The sequence below is a fragment of the Squalius cephalus genome (assembly GCF_949319135.1).
Source record: "Squalius cephalus genome assembly, chromosome: 23".
In the NCBI taxonomy this organism is placed as follows: Eukaryota; Metazoa; Chordata; class Actinopteri; order Cypriniformes; family Leuciscidae; genus Squalius; species Squalius cephalus.
The window spans coordinates 12231987-12258268 of record NC_137144.1 but is presented as its reverse complement, the minus strand read 5'-3'; the positions used below and the strand labels follow the sequence as shown (position 1 = coordinate 12258268).

The following is a 26282-nucleotide window of genomic DNA, read 5'->3' as shown; positions in this document are numbered from 1 at the left end:
ATAAAGGCTTTTACTCATCAAATCACTTTCGCAGGTGTTTGAACGGCTACTATGGTGACCCTGTCCTGGGCTCTGGAGACCACTGCCGCCCCTGCATGTGTCCCGACGGTCCCGGCAGCGGCCGACAGTTCTCCGGCGCTTGTTATAAGAGTCTCGATTCCAACCAGGTGTTCTGTGTCTGCAACCAGGGACATAAAGGTAAACACCACACATCTTACTTGATTTATAACAGCATCTGTCATCATGACACACGTTAGAACTTGTCATATAAGTTTAGAATCTTCCAGATTTTCTTCCAAGTCTCTTCTGCTCTCTCAGGCTGCATTTATTTAATCAAGAATACAGTTAAACTGTAACATTGTGAAATATTATTACCATTTAAAATAACTGATGATAATATGAAATGTTTCTTGAGCAACAAATCATCATATTAGAATGATTTCTGAAGGATCATGTGACACTGAAGACTGGAGTAATGATGCTGAAAATACAGCTTTGATCACAGGAATAAATTACATTTTAAAATATATGCAAATAGAAAACAGTTATTTTAAAATGTAATTTATTCCTGTGATCAAAGTTGTATTTTCAGCATCATTACTTAAGTAAAAGGCTTAAATGTTATTACATTTTAAAATATATGCAAATAGAAAACAGTTATTTTAAATTGTAATAATATTTTACAATAATATTCTTTTTACTGTATTTCTGGTCAAATAAATGCAGACTTGATTTGCATGAGATTTCCTTTGATTTAAAAAAAAAAAAAGATTCCAACCTTTTGTAACGTAGTGTATGTGGAAGAATATATATATATTTTTTGTCTTGAAATATGTGGTTTTTTTTTATCTTGCAAGATGTAATTTTTTTGTAGTGAAAGCTGTAATTTAACACATCTCCTGTCGCCCATAGGTGCCAGGTGTGAAGAATGCGCCCCTGGTTATTACGGAAACCCTCACGAGGTGGGCGGAGAATGCCGCTCCTGTCAGTGCAATAACAACATTGACATGCAGGACCCGGGGTCCTGTGACGCCCGCACGGGCACCTGTCTCAAATGCCTGTACCACACGGAGGGCGAGGACTGCAACCGTTGCAAGCTTGGTTATTACGGCAATGCACTGACCCAGAGTTGCAGAAGTAAGTTTTTGAAGAAGTCAGTTTCAATACTGAACATTTCCAAAAAATATGATCCAAACATTTGATTACATATTTTTGGCATTTAAAATTGAGTTATGCAGTGATATAGATATTTTGGGTGATACCAATTATTATTGCCAATGCAATTCCTGATTAATGCATATTTTTATTTAAAACATGATAATGTATACTAATTGAAAATGTTTAGTTTTTGAAATCTAGTTTAACTCTTTCCTCGCCAGCCTTTTTTTTTTTTTTTTTTTTTTAAGTTGCCAGTCAGTGTCAGCATTTTCACAAAAGTTTTATGGCCCCCAGAATATTTAGTTGTATGAATATCTGAACATACAGTTTTTTTTTTCATCTTGTTTTATGCTGAAAGCTTTATGTCTAATAAAAACAAAAACATTTTAAACAAAAAGCTGAGAAAATCGTGTTTTTGTCAAAGACCATCAACACCTACAAAGCTTCACAGTCGTTAACCCTTCCTGGGTCGACATTTCATTCTGTAACGTTAGGCAGTTTTGATTTATATTCCGTTTAATATTTGATGATCGTGTTATTTTACATGTGCGTAAGCAATCTTCTATCAGAGATGGTCTAATTATTGGGAGATACGTGGCTCTACCATTGGAGAAAGCATAACGACCAACTTGGATCATGTGTGCCTGGATAACCAATCACATTACAGCCTTGACGTCATTGAAGTTGTGCGACAGTCAATCACTGTTTGTGGATACCAATAATACCTGTCGTGCAAATGTCTGTGACTTCTCTTATAAAACAACATTTTATTCTGGTGTAAACTCTATAAGTAGATCAATCCAAAACTAATGTTTAAGAGCAAACATGTTGAAGATTAGTCGATAGGCCTCTCCTCCATCGACGTCTCCTTCCCTTAGCCTGCTAACGCTGTGTTACGCTTTTTTCTGCTAAGGTTGCAGGCTTGCCTTCAAGTGTCTTTGGATCTATCGCTTGTTTCTGCTTCTTCTTCGTCTTCGTTTTGATCCGCAGATTCTGTACTCTTTCAGAAGATGTTTAATAGCGCCCCCTACCGTATGCTGGAAAATTACATCAGTGGCGGGGAAAGAGTTAAAGGCTTTTTTACTAGTATATAAAAAAACAATTAAAAGGTCATTTAAAATTGTGCATCTTGTGTAAGTATGGATTTGATTCTTGGCCCCTGAGTTTTCAAAAATGTTGTCCTCTTCTTTCTCAGAGTGTGTTTGTAATAATATGGGCACTGCTAAGGAGACGTGCCCTTCTCAGGGGGACTGCAACTGTGACTTAAACAGCGGACAGTGCCAGTGTCTTCCCAACGTGGTGGGCCAGCACTGCGATCAGTGCGCCCCGGACACTTGGAACATGGCCAGCGGGAAAGGCTGCGAGACCTGCGACTGCGACCTCAACCATTCCTTCGGCTCCTCCTGCAATGAGGTTAGACCACATTCACAGCCATCGCATGTTTGGGATAGTAACAAAGTACACATTTTCAGTTGGATTCATTTGTGTTTTTTTTATCCTCTGTGCTTTAGATAATGGGCCAGTGCTCTTGTAAACCTGGGTTTGGTGGCAGAACCTGCCAAGAGTGTAGAGAACTGTTCTGGGGGAACCCTGAGGTCAGATGCCACGGTGAGTTCAGAAAATAATGAAAAATATTAGTGCATTAAATTACCCAGTGAATTATGGTAAACTTTTATAATATTTGCAGTGCATTTAACTTTAATAATGGGACGTATTTCTCCAGGAAATAATATATTATGGGGCGTTATTTTGTTAATTTTATTTTGAAAATATTTATACAATTAGGCTATTATATGAATGATTTAAAAATGATTTATATTATTATTTAACTTATATTATATTATAAACTATTTCAAAAGTTTAGGGTCTAAGATTTTTAATTTTAATTAATCAAAAGTGACAGTAAGAACATTTATAATGCTCCTCTGTGTATTATTGGTTTTAATATTATTTATATCATTATTTGTTTTAATTTTTAGTATATTATTTCCACTATCATCTCAAAAGTTTGGGTTCATAAGACTTTTGGAAGAATTTCATACTTTTATTCAGCAAGGATGCATTCAATTGACCAAAAGTGACAAATACATTTACAATGTTTCTAAAGATTTCTATTTCAAATAAATTCTGCTATTTAAAACGTTCTGTTCATCAACGAATCCTGAAAAAACGGTTTCTACAAACATATTAAGCGTACTAAATATTAAAAATAACATAAGTGTTTTCAATATTGCTGATGATAATAATAAATGTTTCTTGAGCATTAAATAAGCATATTAGAATGATTATTGAAGGATCATGTGACACTGAAGCCTGGAGTAATGATGCTGAAAATTCAGCTTTATTAAAAAAATATTAAAATAGAAAAACTATTTTAAAATGTAATAATATTTTATAAGATTTTTGATCGAATAAATGCAGCCTCGGTGAACATAAGAGACTTCTTTCAAAAACGATAAGAAATCTTACCCCAATTCGACCTCAAAGTTTTGAATGATTAAAAATATACTGTATATTATTTAAGTTTATATTGTAATTAATATATTCCCCCCCACCCATGTTGTCTCGGTTATGACAGTAGTCTGTATTTTTATCTTCAGAATGATTAAATAAATTTAGTTTAATAGAAAGTAAACCTTAAATTTGAATTATCACTGCTGTGCTGAACATTAAACAAACCCAAAGAACACAACTAAACACATTTTGCTGACAATGGAAACACGCCAATGGTGAGCTCTGCCAAAACTCTAAACCATAAAAACTGTAGGCAACCCAGTTTTGTAGGAATGTGTAGCAGAATGGAAAAGCCCTCGTCCCACTCTGATTCGCCCCAGATGTGCGTGACCATGACAAGCTCGTGGGGGGATCTGTCGAAGCCTCGCAATATCCTCTCTACTCCCACAATGCACCTTTGTATTCGTGGGCTTTCCCCTTATGGGTGTCTGAGGCAGAGTTCCTTCACAGAAAAGAGTTTTTGTCCTCTCTCTGACTGCGTTTGTGGCTGTGCAGAACATATCTTTGAAAATCTATTTGAACTTTTCTGGTGCTTTAATGGAAAGTGCTTTTGACGGGGTAAGATTCTGACTGAGCGTCCACTATCTACTGATCTCCTTCAAGATGGTTGTGAAGCTTTTCATTAGAACTTCTAATCTCCGCTCATTTAACAGCTCATAATCAAGGATGGTGTATGTAAAATGACACCATCAGCATTTCCAATAAGTAGTCGAAAGAGATTTTCAGTGAATAACAATTTGGTCTGTTTCACAGAAATCCACACAAGCCATATAAACAGTTTTATGCTACGTTTTTGGAATGACACAAAGGAAATTAAATGCAGATTTATTTATTTTTTGCTAAAACTATTACTTTATTTACCCATTTTGTCCATTTGGCCTTCAGCGGAGCAGGTTTTGGACTCTCTTTTAGCAGAAAAGGCGCTTTGCTAACCAAGATTTTTTCCACCCCCACACTCCTCCGTTTGTTTAAAGAGTCCGGATGGAGCAGGAAGCCCCCTGTGTTCCTCTAAGATCCAGTTACCCCTCTATAACCCTTCTGTTGACTCGCCCTCAACATGCTCTTCCCTTTCCCAACACAGGACTGAGCGTCTGTTCAGTTTGAGCTGTGCTTTATGTGGTTTCCTCTTAAATACTAGTTTGATAATCTTGTGAAATCCCAAGCTTTGAGCTTTGTCCAACCACATGTGATTTGTTTAGAGATTTTGTAGGTTGTAGTTTATCTTGTACATTTTGTGTCTGGTTTGCTCTTCAATCAAGAATTCTGATCGGTTATGGCACTTCAGTTTTAGAGTTTTTAAGTTCAGACTAGTGGTTTAGTATAGCTTTTAAAGGTGAAATGTGGGTATATATAAATAAATAAATGAATATATATAAAACACACATAAACTCGCGATTCATGATGGTTTTGAATTTCTTGAAATATGATTTGAATCACTTAAAAAAAGGAAAATACAGTTAAGTGCGACATGTGCAAGTCTGTCCTATAGGCTACATAAAATTATAATTGTGTGCTTGGGACATGGCTTTTATTGGTGAGACTTTTTGTAATCAGGCTGTCAAAAGTTATATAAAATTTGGATTTAGATTTATCGGCCAATATATCAGTTATCGGCTTTCAAATATAAAGAATTATTGGTTATCGTATCGGCCAAATTTTCCTATTGGTGCATCCCTAAGTAAAACAATTTTGGGAACATTTTCCTTGAATGCCACTTAAACTCTAAAAGCCCTTGTGAAAGGAATGATACATTTACAATTATTCATTTTGCAGACGCTTTTAATCAAAGCGACTTTCAAAGGTGGAATACAGCAAGCGATTCATTGTGAAGAGGCAAAAAAACACAAGAAGTGCTAAAAATACAAAGTTTCAGACTTTTCTTCATAAGCTAGAATAGGAAGGGATTAAAGGAGAGTGAAAGCAAAGCATAGATTTTTTTTAGCTGGATAGCTTTCCTCCCATGCATTTTTACAATAACCTTATCGCGATGGCAATGAAAAACAGATGGAAAGGGATACATACCTTCCTGCATCGGACAGCCATGTAAAACTATATCTGTGAATAAAAACCTACTGACAGTTAGATTAGAATTGCAGGTCTTTAGTTGGTTTGAGATTGAATTTATTGACAGAAAAAGGATATTGCTCATGCAGCAGGACCTGGCTTCATGGTTGGTTACTGTTTACACTAATCTGGCAAATACATCACTAACCCAGAAGTTGGTACGTTTTTAAAGGCATAATTTCCGAGAGCTTGTTAACACCGTCATGAATGTTTAACAGCAGTAAAACGGACTTTGTTAATAGGGTGGTCTAGGCTGGGAGACTGTGGTTCCTCTTCTCGACTGGCGTGTGAGATGTTAAAGATTTACATCCCCATGCCTTAGCCATGTACGTCTGTGTAAAGTAAACGATTGCTGAGTACACAAACGCATTGCATTCAATCTTCAAGAAGCGTGTTTATTTTAGGCCTACTTTAAAAAGGTTCATTTAAATCTCAAGCCAGGTTTTAAACAATAAAATGCAGATGTGTTCCTAGACAGTAAAAGCATGTCCTAGTGTTTTTGTCTGTTGTAAGAGTGTAAATTGCTAGAAAATCACCATCACAAAAACTCCTATGCCAGTCGCCGTCTCCAGGGGTCACATTCACGGTATTGTCCCAACAAGAAACACCCCTGGTGCCGCCTGAGGCCCCCTGGATAATAGCAGGGATTAACCTCCGAGATAATTCCCTATCTCTAGTACCTTGTATGCATTAGTGTCCTTAGGTGAAGGAGTCTTTTCCCGTGGAATGTGTGTGTAATCACTACACACTGGAATGCGTTTTAAGTAAATGAACCGTCCCAGACAGGGTCCCCATTCACGTATTGTATGTGTCACATGTATTGTCCTGAATTCCTGGTTACTTATCTACTCAGAAAGACACGGGCTCTGTTCCAACTCCTAATGAGCTACCAACTTATCTAGGTAGCATCATTTTCTTGGCCTCTAATGCCAGATTGGCATTACAAAGCTGTACAACACCAATTTAAAGGCAAAGTATGGTGCCAGAATTGACGCAAGATTTATGGACACATTTTTATAAGATTAAAAGTTATTTTTAAACAAATGAATGTGTTAGGAACATTTTAGAATTAGGAAAATGTCTATTTAGGGTTTTTATAAATACAGTAATTGAAATATTACCAAAAGTAAAAAGAAAAAATACACCGACTAATTCGGACAACAAGAAATAATGATTTTCAGCTATATAAGACACTTTTTTTACGGCCTGTAACATCTTGTTATCCATGACAATGAGTAACAAATTATAAAAAAAAAAATATATATATATATATAACCATTTGAAAAAAGCTGAAAAAAATATTAACTTGGTAAAGCAAATGTTATTAACTAGGTTTTGGAAGAGCGCTAAATGGTTATGTTGATAATTGAATAAAAACAACAAAAAATAGAATTTCAGATTCTTGTGAATCTAAAAAGAGATTTTTTTTTTGGGTGAAATAGGTCTTGATGAAGGTTAACAAGGTTGTTACACCTCCTAGAATGTTTTGTGGATGAGTGTGTTTGTTTAAGGGCCTCACGTTAGGTCATTCCTGATGTGGTGTTTGCCAAGTGTCTCGTCTGTCATTGTGGGCAGTTACTGCCTTTTGTTCACCAAACACTCTGAAACAACGCTAGCAGTGCAGCACTAAAGTGGGCAAACAGTCTTTTCCTTCATGCTTCCACTCCCACCTCGATCACTCACTCTTTAAACTCCAGCCTAATAAGGTCACTGGAACTCAAAGTTTGCAGCTGTTGACAGAAAATGCCAGTAAATGAGCTGCTGTCTTACAAATCTTGCATAGGTTTAACATTTCAGTTCTTTCAGCCTTACAGATTTTTATTTTTCTGATGTCGATCTCAATCTACTTAAATCTGGCCAAGCTTTTACTAATTTATTATTTAACCAATGCAAAGCACACCACATCATTGTTGAATTCGTATTTTTTTAACCAATGTTGTGTATATATATATATATATATATAACACACACATTTACATTTGTTATACATGTAAAAAAATACTAATTCGTAAATTAATTAAATTATATTTTTTAATTAATTATTTTTAAGCTTTTTTTTTTAAATAAATAAATTAGCTTTTATTTTTATATTTTTGGTGTTCATTTTACGTAAAATTTAAGAAATTGTTGTTTGCTTTTGTGAATTTTATTTTATTTTATTATTTTTTGAATATTACTATTTAGGTTTAATTTAACCAGTTAGTAGTTATATTGCTTCAAATTAAACTAATTTCAATTCGTTTCCAATGCAAAATTTTGAATTTATTTAGTTTAAATCTTTCAGCTAATATTTTTATTGTATTTCAGCTTTATTTCAATTACCAAAAATGTTTTCAATAGTTTTAAGTAATGATAATAACTGTACTTAAACCTCTGTGTTCCCGTATATTTTCTCAGCATGTGACTGTGACCCGAGAGGCATCGCGGAGCAGCAGTGCAACAAGGCCACAGGTCACTGCGTGTGTGTGGAGGGTGTTTCCGGTCCCCGATGTGACACATGCGCTCGAGGCTTCACGGGCGACTTCCCACAGTGCGAGCGCTGCCACCAGTGCTTTGCCGAATGGGACATAATTGTAGGCGACCTCACCAATCAGACCCACAGACTGGTCCAGAAGGTCAATACCATCAAAGCCACTGGCATTACTGGACCCTACCAGGCCACCATCGATAACGTTGAAAGCAGCGCCAACTCCATCCGCAACATCCTCGCCCAGAATCAGGCCACTCAGCCTCTAACGGAGATCCAGGGACTTCTCGAACAAGCTACGTAAGTTACATCCTTACTTAGGGATGTGGAAGCAAGTTTAGATCCTTCTTATTAGTTCACAATGAGGGATCTTTGACTCTTCTCATAAGAATAATCCTCTTTCTCTAAAGTGCCTTGATGGCTGAAATGAACACCAACCTTAATCTGACCGAGGAGACCTTGTCCGAGATCTCATCTGACAACAACAGCACGGACACCAAACTGAACTCCCTCAAAGAAGAAGCTCAGAAACTAGAACAGACGGTGAAAGACCTGCAGAAACAGGTGGAGTTTGTGAAGAATTCAGACGTTCGAGGTGAGTAACATAACTTAAGGGGCCATATTTTAACGATCTAAGCGCATGGTCTAAAGCGCATGGCGCAAGTGCATTTACGGCGTGTCCGAATCCACTTTTGTTAGTTTAACGACGGGAAAAATGGTCGGCGCTCCCGGCGCATGGTCTAAAAGGGTTGTCCCTATTCTCTTAATGAGTAATGGGTGTGTTTTGGGCTTAACGTGCAAAAAACTAATCAGAGTTTCATCTCCCATTCCCTTTAAAAGTCAGTTGCTCTCGCGCCATGGCGCCAAGATTGTACATGTGTTGTGGACCCGCCTATAGGAGCATATTACTAATGTGCCCTTTAAATGACAAAAAAATAAATACTGCTCCATTGACTTTAGTCCAGGTTTTAGTTGGTCAATGGCGCAGTCTATTTCAGTGTCCTCAAAATAGCTTTTCTTGACCAGGAAAATCCATCATTTCACCATCTTTTTCGGTCTACAGGGGCCAGAGCCAGCGTGAATCGATATTACGAGCAGTCCCAGAATGCAGAGGTCCGTGCCAATGCCTCCACCAGTGACCCATACAACCTGGTCAATCAGTCTGCCGTCCTGCGGACAGAAACGGAGGACTTGATGAACCAGACCAAAGAAGAGTTCAGTCAAAGGCAGGATGAGTTTTCGACGAAACTGGACAACCTGGCAGGACAACTAGAGACTCTGGACCTGTCTGAGCTTAGCGAGAAGGTAAAGCAGTCAACAGATTTATGATCATGGTCTACGTCAAGAGCTTATCTAGTGACTTGACAGCACTGAAGTTTCAATTAGCAAAAGTTTAGTTTTTAGAAACTAATCAAGTGCAAGAAAAACTATTTTGACATCACTTTAAAATTGCCTAGATATCCTTAGACTTTTGTTCCTGATCACTCAAAATCTTAAACTTTGTATTATACTTCCCAAGGTGTACAATTACATTAAAAAAGTGATTGAATTTTCTGTTTTTTTGCTTGGGCCAATAAACAAACACCCACATTTGTAACCACCCAGAACACTCTAGCATCATGCCAGTGAGTTTTGCTCATTTAAAACCTAGTTTTACCGTTGTGATCTCTCCTTGGATACAGACATGTGGTAGTCCAGCTGGCTCTGAGAACTGTGCCGACTCTCCCTGTGGAGGCCTGAGCTGTGTGGACGGGGATGGGAACAGGAAGTGTGGAGGAGAGGGATGTGATGGCCTCGCCACGCTGGCCCAAAATGCCTGGCAGAAAGCCAAGGACTTTGACCTGGAGATTATCAGCGCCATGGAGGAAGTGGACAAGCTGTCCAAAATGGTGAGGTTTCTCAGCAGACACTGTATCTGCTATTGATATGATAAAGGATTTTGCAATTATTTTCTAGAGATGTTCTGCATTTTCATTCTCTATTCGGATCTTTTCACTTGTCAACTGCTGAATTCCATTTTGAAGACATTAAATTGTACGATTTGCAAGGATTTCTTCTTTAAGGATCCTTTCTTTAAAGACAGGCATGTGATCAGCTAAAGACAAAGAAAAACCTGACCACGAAAATGAACACAGTGCTGGGCTTTTCTCTGAAACATGCAGCGCATCAGACCATATAATTATATGATTTATTAACATTTTGATGATCGCACTTAAGCCATTTCACATTCTCACCACCACACGTCAAAATTAATTAAAAAAAGTTTCCGAAAACTGGCGAGTAACACAGTAACAATGGCAAATTTTACTCTTGTTTGGCACTTCCCTGGCTAACATGCTAGTAGTGTCCTGCAGATGGTGGGATAAATATGCAAAAATCACATCCATGTAAAGAGTCCTTAATATGTTTGTTCAGGTGTCAGAGGCAAAGGTGAAAGCCGACGAAGCAAAGTTAAATGCTCAGGAGGTGCTGGCGAAGACCAATGAGACCAAAAAACGCGTGGACGGCAGCAACGAGGAGCTACGCCAACTCATCAAACAGATCCGAGACTTCCTCACTCGTAAGACACACTTAGCAAGTTTCCTTGAGCTAAGTTGCTTGGATGGTGAAAAGTGGCTTGAATTTCAACTCCTATTGTGTCTGTTTCTTTAGAAGATGGAGCGGACCTGGAAAGCATCGAGGCTGTGGCCAATGAAGTTCTGCAGATGCAGATGCCCACCACACCAGCCCAGCTGCAGAACCTGACAGCAGAGATCAGGGAGCGCGTGGGCAGCTTGACAGATGTGGAGGACATCCTTAACCAGAGCGCCAATGACATCATGAGAGCAGAAAGCTTGCTGGAACAAGCCCGCAAGGCCAGGTCTGAGATATATTCAATTCCTGAGAACAGATTGAGACAGTTTGAACAGGCACCTGTCACAAATCAGCTACACAAAAACCTTTTATTCTTCTACTACTTTTCTATGAGGTTTGCCATTTTTGCAACCTGATTATCAATATTTGCCATTTTGCATGCTAGGTTATTTTTTGTCGATTTTAATAGTTCTTATAACAAAATAAATTGGATTTGTGCCTTAGTGCTTTAAAAAGTAATGGGACACTAAAGCAGAGGTTCTCAACTTTTTTGACTCGAAGGCACTTCATTGTTCAACATAATTTAAGGCTCTCTCCCCTTTCCTAAATTTTTTCATTAGAAAACTGGGATATTGCCATTTTAAATTCATTTTTTGATTTCGATTTATACTACTATAGTATATCCAACCTTACTCGAATACATTCAGTACACTCACGCTAAGCAGTGTGTACTATATAGCAAATCTCAACTGCTTGATTGTTATATCATTGGAAAATGTTTGATAAATTATATTTAGTTTATATAGAACAACCTACATTTGCCTGCGTACATGCAGTATATTCATGTAAAAGATTCTGCTATGTAGTATCTTGACTGCTTGGTTATTTATATCGTTGCAAAAAAGTAACTAGATTATCACCCAGCTCTTTATATAAAATTGGATATACATTATATTAAGCTTTATTGCATATATACAGTACACTAATGTAGAGCGATATATACTATATAGCAAATCTCAATTCGCTCATTTTTTTATTTTATTTTTTCGCAAAATGTAACTACATTGTCGCCCAGCTCTGTATATAAAGTTGAAAATATTATATCGAACTTCATCTGCATACATACAGCACACTGACGCAAAGCAGTATATCCTACTATATTGCAAATCTCAACTACATGAATGATTGTATCTTTGCAAAGCGTAAACTATATTATCACTAATCTCTAATCTGCTAAATGCGACTATAAAGCATGTTGATATTAAGATATTATAATCATTAACAACATGATTGTCAGTAAAGAGCTATATAAATCAATTTGACTCAACTTGATTCCAGAAGTTTCTGTATGTTCTTCAATAAAACCAATAATCATTGAATGGGGAAAAATAAAATAAAATATATATATATATATATATTTTTTTTTTGTATTTAGATATATTAATAACAATTTGTTCATTTCAATACATTTAGGTTATCATGCGACTCCTTTGAGTGTTTGTTGAGGCCCCCTAGTGAGCCCCTGATGCATCAATGTGTACCATATCTGTGGAATGTGGCAGTATTGCCACCTACTGCCTAGTTCATTGAACAACACGTTTGTTTGTTCTCTATTTTTCACAGGAAGGAGGCGTCAGATGTCAAAGACACAGCTGAGATGGTGAAGGAGGCCTTGCAGCAGGCTGAACGCGCTCAGAGTTCTGTAACCGAGGCCTTGAAACAGGCCACTGCTGACATCAAGGGAACACAAGACCTGCTGGTCTCGGTAAGTCTACACTGGTTTTTATCACCACTCAACAACTGAGTTCAAGACTTGTTTTGGACATGAACAATTTGCTGCTTTTGAATGAATCTAAATGACTCTTTTGTACAAAAGGTGGAGTCAGAGACATCCGACTCAGAGCTAAAACTGAGTAACGCCACCCGAAGGCTCCTGAAGCTGGAAAGCGATGTAGCTCTGCTGAAAGAAAAGGCTCTCAACACCTCCACAAGTGCCAACAGCACAGAGAAAGAGGCTGATAGCATTAACGCACTGGCCGAGCAGCTCAAAAAGGTGCCTGTAATATATGGACGTTACGTCTTTTTTGGTATTAACTGTATTGCGTTTGTAACCTCTTATGTTGTGGTTGACCGTTTATGCAGGATCTGGATTCAGAGCTGAAAGACAAGTACAGTACTGTTGAAGAGCTGATCACACAGAAGGCTGAAGGAGTGACAGAAGCCAAGAAAAGAGCAGAGAAACTCCAACAGGAAGCCAAAAATCTGTTGCTACAGGCCAGCGAGAAACTTCAGCTTCTGAAAAGTAAGTCGATAATGCATTTCTAATTGCTAATAGCAAAGCAAATATTACACATATCTGCATGAAATAAGCGCAGCTGCAACATCAGCTTTCACACATTTCACTGGGTAACAGAGCTGCGACTATAAACCTCAATGTTTAAAAAGTTTTAACCCAGAAATCACTTTAAAGTAGTGATGCACTGAAAAATAAAAAGTCTGGGCCGAAACCCAAAATTCAGGATGCACTTGGGCGAAAACCGAAAGTTTATTTGATAATCAAATAATTAGTCATTCATTTAATAATCAACACTCAAAAAAAAAGAAAAAGAGTTGTATAAACATTTAAAATCACATATTAGGCAGTTTTTATATCAACTTTTAATAATAGAATTATGTTTCTTCTAATGAAGACATTACTAACATTAAAAATATAATGAATGTAATTTAGTGCATCGAAACTAATTGAGCGGATACAAAAGAATGCCAAAACGACATTTATTGTTTGAATTTCGTGATAAAATCCACATAATTTAAAAGTTCAGACTCCGTTTTATATTAAAAGTAACAAAGCACAAAGCTTATTGAAATTGTGTGAACAAAACAGACGTGAACACGGTCAAAACGCGGCATGCTAATTAATCAAAATAATTTCGACCAGAATCTAAAATCTATGGTTGGCAAAATTTTGGTGCATCACTAGTTTAAAAAGAACCATCATACAACTGTTTTCAATTTAGATTTTAGTGTACTCAATTAGGAAGAGCTAAACTTCTGTTGTTTTGCAGATCTAGAGAAGAGCTACGATGAAAATCAGAAGCTGCTGGAGGACAAGGCCAATGAGCTGGTGGATCTGGAGAAGGCTGTGAAAGAACTGCTTCAGGAGATCAGTCACAAAGTTACCATCTACAGCACCTGTCTGTTTTAACGCTACTACTGGCTGCATTAGGAAAATAAATTATATTAACTTTTTTGTGAGTTTTACAACTTTTACAGCTACAACTTTACCCACACATTTATCTTTTGTCACTGTATGGAAGGGTGTTACACACTTTTGCGACCACAAGAGAATGTAATTTGGATTTTAAAATGTATAAAAGACCAAAGAGTGAATGTAAGATATGCCCAACATAACTATGAGACTGCAATTACAATGACCTCATTGTTTCGATTTAGGATAAAAGTTGTTGAAATAAGAAGTAAAATAATGTAAATATGCCTCAAATTTTCTACTTTTCTGTCACAGATATCTGGATCAATTTATAAATGCCATGAAAAAGAAATCAGAATAAACTGAAGTTTATTAATACTACAGTTTGAAATTGTGTCGTTGTTTTCACTCCCCTCAACACATCCTTGAGTTTATAAAATACAATCTGGGCATTCTAATTAAACTTTATAAGATGGAAATAACAGTCGAGACTTATGTATTGTGGAAGAATCACTCCTTAATCCAGTTTTTTTTTACTTGGTTTATGCTACTTGTTTTATTTCTGTAATAGTGGTATGGTGGACCTGGGTCATGGCCGTAGAGCGGAGATGGACCTGTACTGTGGCGATGTGGAGAATCAACTATGTCATTAAAATAACCAGATCATAAGAGCCATTTGCCCGTGAATCAGACCTCACTGGAAGCTCTCTATATTTTTAGTATCAGTATAAAGAGCCAGCTCAGAGTAATTGTTCACTATACTGAGCTTAAGTCATTGCGCTGAACTGATTTATTTAATTCAAGGATTCATCAGACGAGTATTTATTTATTTATATTTTTAATTTTTTTGAACAATGCATTCAAATAACCAATAACTGAGACTAAAGACGACCACGAGACAATTTAAAGACACGTTTTCAAGACAATATTTCATGGTACGCAGTCTTTTATATCGCTACATTCAATTTATAGTCTCATTCACAACACTAGTTAAATTGTGCCTTAATAACCCCAGTGAGCAAGCCAAAGGCGACGGTGGCAAGGAAAATCCCCCTACAAAATTTAATGTTGGAAGAAACCAAGACTCAGCAGGGGGGGCCCATCCTCCTCTGGCCGACACATTTAAAAAATACTGCATATTTGATTTATACTATTTATGGCCTGATGATAATTAACAAAATATCAACCCAATTCTAAATTTAAACGTACAAACAACTACATTGCAACTCTTACATGTTCTGTACAACTCCTACCTGTACTCTACAACTCTTACCTGTACATTACAACACTGACATTTTCTCTACAACTCTTACTTGTACATTACAACACTTAACTGTACATTACAACACTGACATTTTCTCTACAACTCTTACTTGTACATTACAACACTTAACTGTACATTACAACTCTTACCTGTACTCTACGACTCTTCTATTCTACCAGATTTACCTGTACACTACAAGGTTCCCTATTTGTCAAAATTGCATCGCCATCTTATCCCACTCAGCCCTAGTCAGCGACGACCCTGAGGGCCCTATCTTGCACCCAACGCACAGCGGAGTTTTCCCTCGGCAGACGCATGTCGGTAAATTAGGGAATGAACTTGCGGTTCAGCGAAAAGAGGCGGCGTGTTCCGGCGCAAACGTTCCCTGGTGCTATTTTGCAGTTTCAGAAAACAATTCCGCCACAGACCAGGAAAAACCTAGTCTAAAGTCAGTGGCGTGTTTTCAGTGGTGCGTTCAGATGCTATTTTAAGGGCGCTTGCTTGGCCATAATGTGGCGTGTACACAACGCGCATACACTTTGCTTCTCTCATCTACACACAGAACCAGCAGTTGCCATTTTTGCCATCCATACATAATTACAAGGAAAAATATTCCACGTGAGGGAAATCATTGTGGTGTCCATGAAGATGTAAACAAGTAATAAAAACTCAGTGAGTGTTTTAGCGCAATTTTCTGACGTCATGGGATCACAACACTAAGAGATAGTAAACCTTTTTATGTATTTTTTTTTTTTTTTTTTTGTGCGTTCCCGAGATTAGACCTTCCTTAACATAATGCCGAAAACCCGAAGTCTCTAGGTGGTCTGGTTGAGGAGGAGATAGAAGTGCAAGATTGGTGCGCACAGACAGAACAGAAATCATGAGTTAACAATCGCAATTTTGTCCGTAGGAAAATTGCGCTAAAAAATAGGCATAAATCTAGCTTACACATTTACCAAAATTATTATACGCCTGTTTAACCGAAGCTAATTTGGGTGTGTTTCTCCCTTCCCCATACAATGTCACTTATCTGTGTTTTACGGCCCTGACGAGAACGTCGGTCTCCTCGGCTGTGAACTGCTCCTGGCGCGCGCCTGGCAAATTTGCCGTTATAATAGCAATCCGCCATGGAACAAGCGCGCCTGCTCTTAAAGGGAATGTGAGATGATGCTCTGATTGGTTTGTTTCACATTACACCTAAACCACACCTATGAGTAATGTAGCTACTTCAGACCAACCCATTTTAGATTTGCGAGATCCGCCCACAAAGTTACTTGCATTTCGCGTTTGATACTTGCATTTCAGATCGTTAAAATAGGGCCCTGAATGTACCTGTACTATGGTCATGGCATTGAGATGGTCCTTTGGTCTGCTGTGGCACAAATGGAGGCCTTGGCTGTAAGGGCTGCACTGAGGACTCCCTGGGTTTGCCTCACACTGAGGACTGCATGGGTTTGCCTCACACCGAGGGGTGCCTGGGTTTGCCTCACACCGAGGGGTGCCTGGGTTTGCCTCACACCGAGGGGTGCCTGGGTTTGCAATCTTAAATGCAATCTAAGTTTATTTTAATAAAAGTGTCTAGGGCTTGGGCTTGGCTGTGACAAGAACCTCAAAGAGCTTAGGTTGAAACAGGAACCTTAGGGCCAGTGCCCGTGAGAGGAGGTGCATCCCAACTTGCTTACGCACTACTCTGCCATTTTGTAATATAAATATTATGAGTAATGTGTTCACACTGAAAATTTCAACAAGAAGTGCACTTCAAGTATCTGGATAATGCAAACTGAAAAAAGAAAGTGTGGAATGTAGGGCAATGAACTTTATGCAAGGCCGCTTCTGCATTTGCGCAGTGTATGGAAATTGTGAGAAAACTAAGCAAAAAATGAAAGCTTGAGGAAGTGTTGAGGGTCTATCAGGCTCTCATGCTGAATGACAAAAATCAAGTTACTACATTGCCTTTTTAGGGCACTGTGGTCCTTAATGATTTCAGCAGCCATACAACTACAACCATAATTTACTAGATAGTGGAAGTGAAATCATCTGGATTTGTTGGGCATTAAATAATATTTAACTTACAATGCAAAAATGCATTATGTAAAATAATGAATAATGACTATATGAAAATATTAATGACTTTAGCAACACATATTTATAAGTAAGAGATCAAATACTAAATAAAATTATAAAAATTATATAAAAATATGAAAATTGCTTTTATTAACACTAAGGAACCAAAAACTGTATTTGTTTGATTACTGTGTAGTACTGTTAGTGGCAAGACGCACAGCACCACCTTGTGTCTGTACAATCATACTGCAAACTTCAACCGATATGTATTTCAATTGGTCCAGCCATGTAAAATTACAAGCAACAAACCTTTTGAATTGATAAAAAGTGATCTGAAAATGTTTCTTTCTAACAGTGGATATTTGAAGCATAAATAGCAGTAAAAACAGGTAAAAATCTAAATCAACATAATCCGAATATTACGGTTACTAAAGCCACTTGACTCAATTCACTCACTAATAGTGAGAATTGTAGGCCTACAAAAAGAAACACATAAATATCCAAAACTGATATAAATATCCTTCTAATCGCCCACACACTTTATAGTCCTATTTAAAAAAAAAAATTTAAATTAAAAAACAGGTGCAAAGTTAACCTGTTATTAAGAGTAAAACCTTACTTTAGACATGGTGTGTGAAAAACCACAAACAATTCAGGAGAACTGAATCTTTTTTTTTTGTTGTTGCTGGTGAAGCTGGAAGTTATTGATCTGTTATCCCACATGTGCTATTAGTATACTACTTTTAAACATAAAAAGAAAGTATACTTCTCCAGTTATGGATGATAAAAATGTCTTTGTTAAAGGGATAGTTCTCCCAAAACTGAAAATTCTGTCATCATTTAGCCTACTCACCCTATGTTGTTCCAAACCCATAAGACTTTCGCTCATCTTCGGAACACAAACGAAGATATTTTTAATGAACTCTGAGAGATTTCTGTCCCTCCATTGACAGCTACACAACTACCACTTTGACACTTGACACAAGTTCATGAAGAGATCGTAAAACTAATCCATATTAAGAATCGCATGCGCAGGGTAAGATTTGTGAAAGTGTACATAAGATTGCAAGTGTAAATTAAGTTTGCATGCGCAAGAGAAGATTGTAAAGGTGTAAATCGCCTTTAACGTGTAAGAATTTTTTTTTTGCAGCATTTTACTGTTATTCGTAAGAGTAATGCATGTATTGTGAAACTGCAGCTTCGTGCTAACGCAAAATAAATAGGATCTGTATTCTTCTGACTTCCATTTTTCCGCACTTACACTTTTGGTACGTTTTTTTCGCACAAATATGACCAAAGGCGCTGCAAGCCTGTCAACAGCTATTTGCAACCAAAAACATCAGTCGGGAACTGCACAACAGATTATTTGTGTAAAATCAAACTTTGTGTAAAAAATAAGCTGTTGCAAATGCCTAAATTACTTCTTGTGTGCATCTTGTGTGCACTTACAATACAATACAATACTTCCATAGGGTCTGTCTGCTATGGTGTTGGTTGTGATCCAGTCTATGGCGACCAGGAAGAGGATAGGGGAGATGATGCACCCTTGTCTCACTCCGGACTGCACAGGAAACCACTCAGAGAGGTGATTTCCCATAATAACACTACACTTAAAATGTTCATAGAATGTTTTTATGATTGAGATGATCTTTGATGGTATTCCATAGGAGTGCAGTATCTTCCAGAGGGTGTGTCGATGGACACTGTCGAAGGCCTTCCTGAAGTCCACAAAGTTGATGTAGAGGGGTGTATTCCATTCCAAGCACTGCTCTATGATGTTACGCTAAGCAAATATCTGGTCCATACATCCTCTTCCCTTCCTGAAGCCTGCTTGCTCCTGTCTAATCCTGGTGTCAATGGCTGTCTCCATGCGGTTGAGAAGGACTCTGCAGAACACCTTGCTTGGGATAGACAGAAGAGTAATTCCACGCCAGCTGTCACAGTTCTTAATGTTGCCTTTCTTGGGGACTTTGACAATGAGGCCTTTGGACCAATCTTCAGGGATGGTGTTACTGTTCCAGATGTTTTGGAATAGGTCCGTCAGCACTCTTGTTGATGTTAGAATGTCAACCTTGAGCATCTCGGCATGAATAGCATCTATGCCACATGCCTTGCCACTTTTCAGGGTTTGGATGGCAGCTTTAACTTCAGCAGAGTCAGGGGGGTTGATGTTGATTTCCAGGATACCCTCTGTTGTTGTGATGTTGGCTGGTTGTTCAGGCTCAGGGAGGTTGAGTACTTCCTGGAAGTGTTGAACCCATCTGACTGCTTGTTCACTCTCTGATGTACAGATGTTGCCATTCTTGTCCCTAACATGGGTAGTTTGGTTTGTGCATCTGCTGCAGAGTCGCTTTGTGATTTTGTACACTGTGCCCAGATTTCCATAGGCTGCAGCTTTCTCGGCTTCACTTGCCAGGTGTTCAACAAAGACCCTTTTGTCTTTTCTAGCACTCCTCTTCACCTCTCTGTCCTTGTTTTTATAGGACATCTTGGTTTTCTCGAGGAGTCGTTGGGACTTGGTGTTCAGCATCTTTGCCTTCAGCTGTTTCCTCTCTTCGATTTTCAGCCAAGTGTTAACGGATATCCATTCTTTGGCCCCTTTCTGTTTGAAGCCCAGGACTTTTTGTGCTGTTTCAGAGTATATGGTTTTGATAGCATTCCATTTGCTGTTTATGAGGTTTATGGTGGGTTCTTCTTCTATTTCGGAAGAAGCCTCTGGCGTGCTGAAGCGGTTTCTGAGTTCCAACACAAACTTCTTGTTTTTCTTTGGGTACTGGAGTTTTGCAATGTCCAGTTTCTTCTGCCGATGGCCTTGTGGGATTAACTTCTTCAACTTGAGTTTAATGGTGGCAGCGATTAGGTAGTGGTCGCTATAGGCATCTGCACCCCGGTAGGCTCTAACATCTTGCAGTGACCTGCGCCATTTACCGTTAATGATGATGTGGTTGATTTGGTTGATGGTCCTACCATCAGGTGACTGCCATGTGAGCTTATGAATGTTTTTGTGTGGGAAGATGGTGCCGCCGATGACCAGGTTGTTACTCATGCAGAAATCAACAAGGCGTTCACCATTGTTGTTTCTGTCGCCACATCCATGTCTACCCATTTGCTCTCTCGTTGTTGAAGTTGTTGGTTCCCACTTTGGCATTCATGTCACCAGTTAGGAGAAGAACGTTGTGTTGGGGTACTTTGGAAACCGCCATTTGCAGTTGTTCATACCAGTCTTTTTTCTTTTTTTTTTACCTCCTCTTCAGCCTCGTTGGTTGGTGCATAGCACTGTAAGATGGTGAGTTTTCAGAACTTTGAGTTGAGGCGTATTCGGATCAGTCTTTCACTTACTGGTTCCCACTCTAGCAGGGTTTTGGCCTTCTCCTTGGAGATTAGAATGGCTACACCATGTGTATGGGTGTTCTCGTGACCAGAATGGAGGATAACAGACCCTTCATGCAGGACTTGATGACCAGAGCCGATCCAGTGACTCTCACTTATCCCCAAGATGTCCAGGTGGTACCTTTTCATCTCATTGAGGACTTGTGCTGTCTTGGTGGTCTCCCACATGGTACGGACGTTCCATGTTCCAATGCGGATCTTAGTTTTAGGTCCTAGTAGGCCCTCTTTCGCACTCCTGACTTCTCTTCGGATTTCATCAGGCCATCCATACTGCCATCCGAAGAGTTTGGGTGACCAGGGTCTACTATGGGCCTGATGTAAGTAGTATTGCTCATTGTAGTTTCTGTAACAGTAGGTTTTTTACAGGGTGGCATTGTTAGCGCCACGCCCAACCCCCAACCTGGAGGGCCAGGTGCTGCCTTTCGTCTCACTCCTCACCCAAGACCAGTCTGGTATGGTTGAACCTGCCAGGAGCCATAGGCTCCCTCCAGCATAGCTCTCAGGATCATAGAAGCACGCAAGCCTCTCCACCACGACAAGGTTGCAGCACACGGAGAAGTGGTCCGACACAGGATCATTAATACTAACTCAGAGTATTACAGCCTTACCCCGAGGGCGGCTCTATAGTCTTCCAACACTATCACTGTGTCTGCGGTGGTCTTTTGAGCATAGAATCTTTAGTACTTCTATTACTACCTCAATCACGCATAGATGTTCTGTTGTCGTCTTTTGAGCGTAGAATCTGTTTCTCAGCTGTGCAGCATATACCTGACACGACTCCCAAGTTGCTCTTTGTAGAAATGAAGTTTTATTCACGGCCGGGAGATCACTGGCCACAACAACCAAGTGAGTCTCCTGAATAGAAAGATACATGTACATTTAAATCATACAGTTGAGTAAAAATCAATGTAACTCAAGTCTTCTTCACTGTGATTTGTTCTGGTCATTGGTTTGTAATGATCTAAGCTAGTCATATGACTGTTAGTTCTACTGTGTTAAGCACTTTTTGGTTAAGTATATGGCCTTTGACCTGAGCATCCTTAGTCTGCATTTCTCTGTACATTTCACGAGTTCACACTTACAAATAAGTCAGATAGAATAAATGCGTATTTGGCGTGCTGTCCGAGGAGAGGGCTCCGGGCTCGGTATTTGGCCCGAACCCAGAGTACTCCCCCCGTATTCCTGGCTGTGAAAGAACAAGCCAAGAGTGAGGAGTCGGGGTGGTGGAGGCAGGGACGGATTATGACTTGTAAAGGCCCTGGGGCCAGTTATCTCCAAAGGCCCCCCCAGCCCCCCCTCAGTTCAATAATAAAATAGTTTTTCGATAAATATATTGCACAATGTTGTTGGTGAAGACAGGGCTGCCAAATCTCATGCATCGTGTTGACACTGTTCTCCGTTTTTTTCACGCAAAGAAAAATCCCGAAGCAAAGAGGCCACTGACACCAACAGACAAGGCAAGGCAGGTTACTTTTGATCAGACGCGGCGTCAGTCGATTTTTCCAGGGAAACCGGACAATAGCCTGCTATGTAAACCCCCGAAATCATAAGTTTTTATTTCATTGAGCTCAGGGCCGGATTAACAATTTCCTGTGCCCTGGGCAACAAGACTCAAGCCCCCAGCGTAGTTAGGGGGGTTCGGGGGCATGCTCCCCCGGCGAAAATTTGGATTTCTCTGATCTACATATGTGCAATTTAGGACTTTTGAAGGCCAAAAAATGATAAGAAATAGGCTAGCTTTAAAACCTTGTCATTAGATTATTTTTCAATACCTGCTCTCTCCTCATCTTCATATTTCTTTTTCTCCCAGTCTTCTTATCCTGGCCTATTTCTTCCCCTCCTAAAGCTGAACTTAGTCTTTTCATTTTAGTCTGTGTCAGTGACGAAAGTAAACATAGGCTCAACAGATATTTACGTTTTATGAATCATTTTCTTAGACAAGTTAATTCACTCAAGGCTACCAGGAAAGCTGTAGCCTAAGTCGGTATTGCCATTAGGAACCTTCTGCAAGCTTTGGAATTTGAAAACGACTGTTTTTAAATGTTAAAAGTAATTTTAAATAATACGTTTATAGACTACGTTTACCGCAGTTGGTGGAATTGGCAGATGTTCCCTTAAGCATTGTGCGCTGTGGAAACTCGTCAAAGCATTCTCAGGTATAATTATGCAGCATTAATGCACAAATGATTTTGAATGAATATTTTCATCATGTCGATATGCAACGGTCACATAATGTTAAAACTAATCTTGCTATTGATATCTTTGTTAGACTACCAATCTGACTCATTTAACTTAGCCTACAATAGAGAGAACAGGACTGGCACAAATCTCTTGCTGGAAACTTTGATTAACAGCTGATATCATCATCATAACCTTAAATGCTAAATTCAATGTGCTCTACCTAGTATTGTTCTAACTTAGTTATGTTATGTAAGGACATAAGATCAGCAGATCTTTTACAGATTCTTAAATTTGTAACTCCACATGGCCTTCATATTCACATAGGGCCCAACAGTAAGTTCCAGGGAGCCCTCATAGTCCAAGTGCCTTGTTTAAGAGGCCTTGTGTAGGCTATGGTACACATATATTACAGAATTAATAAACATTTGTTTTCATTGTTAATGGGTTTTCTGAACCAAACTGGATTGCGTGGCCTTAAACCCCAGGGCCCCCCCGGGCTTCTGGTAGGCAAGGGCCCCTGGGCACTGGCCCCATAGGCCCGGTCAGTAATCCATCCCTGGGTGGAGGGATGCTGAAAACTGTCAAGGAAGTTAGGTGAGTTGACAGAGTGAATATATATATGCTTCCTCTCATGCTGATAGGGTAGACATGGTAATTGTTTGATGAGTTGATTGATTGATTGATTGCTTGATTATTTGAACGTGCTCCTCCCAAACTTTGTTAATAAAACATCATTTAATGTTGAAAATACCCATTACATAAAACATTTCTATCACAACGGGCTTTCAGTAGTAAAAGTAAGTAAGTAAAATTGATTTGTATAGCACATTTCACAGATAAAAATCACAAAGTGCTTCACAACAAAAGGAGGAATACACAACATTTATAAATACATTACAATACATAATCAAAAATGAATAACAAAAGCAAAAAATGAAAACAGAAATAAACAGAAATACACATAAGACCGGCCTAACCACCCTACAGTCTAGCTAAAAGCCTCTTTAAATAGAAGAGTTTCCAACTGTGTTTTAAAATTTTCCACTGAATCCAAGCAGCGTATGGAAGGAGGCAATGCGTTCCACAGCCTAGGTGCCACAGCTTGAAACGAACGGTCCCCTCTATCTCTGACCTGTTGATCTCAGACTATGTGAGGACGTACGCAGCAGTATCAGGTCAGAGATATAAGGAGGCGCCTGTCCTTGTAGGGCTCTAAAAGTAAGAACCAAAATTTTAAAGTGCACTGGTTCTAAATTGGTAACCAATGAAGTGAAGCTAAGACAGGTGTGATGTGTGCCCTTTTACTGGTGTGGGTTAAAAGTCTTGCAGCACAATTCTGGACAGTCTGGAGGCGACAAAAATCTTTCTTATTAAGACAAATAAAAAGACTGTTACAATAGTCTAAGCGAGATGAAATAAAAGCATGAATGATCATCTCCAATTCGGCCTTTGACACCAAGGCTCTTATTTTAGAAAGGTTCCTTAATTGAAAGAAACAGTTTTTAATAAGTTGATTTGAGTGTTTCTCCAAGGACATGGCAGAATCAAAAATAACACCTAAGCTCCTGAGACTCGGCTGGACAGATGAGCCTAAGGCACCGATATGTTGTTTTATCTGAGGGATGCTTTGCTCAGGGGCAATGATTAGTGTTTCAGTCTTAGCTGAGTTCAGGAGTAAAAAGTTATCATTTAGCCACTGATTAATACTACTCAGACAGTTGATTAAAGAAGACAGTTTATATAACTCAGTAGGCTTAAAAGAGCAGTACAACTGAATGTCGTCTGAATACAAATGATAAGAAACATCAGTAAACTGGCCGATTATCTGTCCTAGAGGCAGTATGTACAGAAGGAAAAGAATCGGTCCCAGGACAGAACCCTGAGGTACACCACCCGATAAACCTGCAGTATGATCTGATTAATAAAAACACTAAAACTTCTACCGGAAAGGTAAGAGGAAAACCATTTTAAAGCTGATCCAGATATCCCTACTAGATCCTGAAGTTTATTAATCAAAATATTATGATCAATAGTGTCAAAAGCAGATGTAAGGTCCAATAAAATTAACACTGTATGCTTCCCAGAATTAGCTGACATCAAAATATCACTCGAAACTTTAATTAGTGCAGTTTCCGTTGAATGTTTTTTTCGGAAACCTGACTGATATTTGTCAAAAATATAATTTATCTCTAAGAAAGTAGTAAGCTGCTCTGCTACCACTTTCTCTAAAATCTTAGCCATAAAAGGGAATTTAGATATAGGCCTATAATTCATGGGTTGCGATGAGTCTAAACTGGGCTTTTTAAGAACAGGTTCAACAATAGCATGTTTAAAAAAGTTAGGAACCACACTTAAAAGAGGGGCCAATACTATCAAAAACCTGCTTAAAGTCGGGAGAACATCACTGTGACAAGAAGAAGGTTTCAACTCATCTAGCAGAGTGGTGACCTCATGTAATGTCACTAGTTTAAAGGAGAAACACGGATGGGAAAGAGCCAAAGTACATGCCTTGATACAAGCAGGTGAAGGTAAGATACTAACTCTGATATCCCTAATCTTCTCAACAAAGAAGTTAAGGAATACATTACTGTCTGATGGAGAGAGCACTGCAATTGGAGGGACAGATGGCGAAACAATAGAATTGATGGTGTCAAACAAGAATTTGGGTTTTTTCTTATTAGAGGATAGCAGTTAATTCCCTAAGATAAAGCGTTTAGTTGTTTTCCATAAGCGCTCTATTTTCCGACGTTTACTTCTACAACTCTGGATAGATTTATTTATCCAGGGGCAAGGCTTTTTAAGAGAGACAATGTTTGATTTCACAGGTGCCACTTCATCTAAAATTGCTAAACAGTGGCTGTTAAAAGACTCAGCATACACATTTGCATCATTGCAACCCTTTAGCCGGCATGGATCAAACAAAATAGAAAACTTCCCAGCAACATCCTGGTTAATAACTCTCCTTTGAGCCTTAATTCTCAGGGGAGGGGGGTCCCAAGGTAAGTTCAGGTTAAAGAAAACACAACTATGGTCACTCATATGTACATCCTCCACACACACACATTTACTATCTCTAGACCTAATGAAAAAACAAGGTCCAGGGTGTGCCCCTTTAAATGTGTAGGTATTAATTAAAAATTAATGGATAGGAGATCTGTAGCTGTAATACATGAGATATCATCAATATGAAGATTAAAATCTCCAATAATTAAAACTTTCTCCAGCTTGATTATAGAGGATAAAAAGTCAGTAAAATCAGTAAGGAAGATGCCTGCAGGACCAGGAGGGCGGTAAATTAACACACAATAAAACATGTTAACAGAACCGACCTTAATCATCTGTGACTCAAAAGAGGAGAAGGTTTCAGAGTGAATTACTCTGCATAAGAATCTGTCACG

General features: G+C 38.7%; 1 protein-coding gene across 1 annotated transcript in view; it reads left to right on the top strand.

Moving 5' to 3' along the window:
* The window catches only part of lamb1a (laminin, beta 1a), a 36908-nt gene extending 22535 nt beyond the window's left edge, over nt 1–14373 (top strand). The window contains exons 20-33 of the mRNA XM_079859991.1: nt 35–198; nt 913–1137; nt 2354–2571; nt 2670–2766; nt 8134–8503; nt 8614–8798; nt 9267–9508; nt 9886–10092; nt 10619–10763; nt 10856–11063; nt 12401–12542; nt 12654–12830; nt 12920–13079; nt 13843–14373. Coding sequence (XP_079716117.1) covers nt 35–198; nt 913–1137; nt 2354–2571; nt 2670–2766; nt 8134–8503; nt 8614–8798; nt 9267–9508; nt 9886–10092; nt 10619–10763; nt 10856–11063; nt 12401–12542; nt 12654–12830; nt 12920–13079; nt 13843–13982 — 2680 coding nt within the window. The 3' untranslated portion in view covers nt 13983–14373. The remainder of the gene's footprint in view (nt 1–34; nt 199–912; nt 1138–2353; nt 2572–2669; nt 2767–8133; nt 8504–8613; nt 8799–9266; nt 9509–9885; nt 10093–10618; nt 10764–10855; nt 11064–12400; nt 12543–12653; nt 12831–12919; nt 13080–13842) is intronic.
* Nucleotides 14374–26282: the final 11909 nt, after the last annotated feature.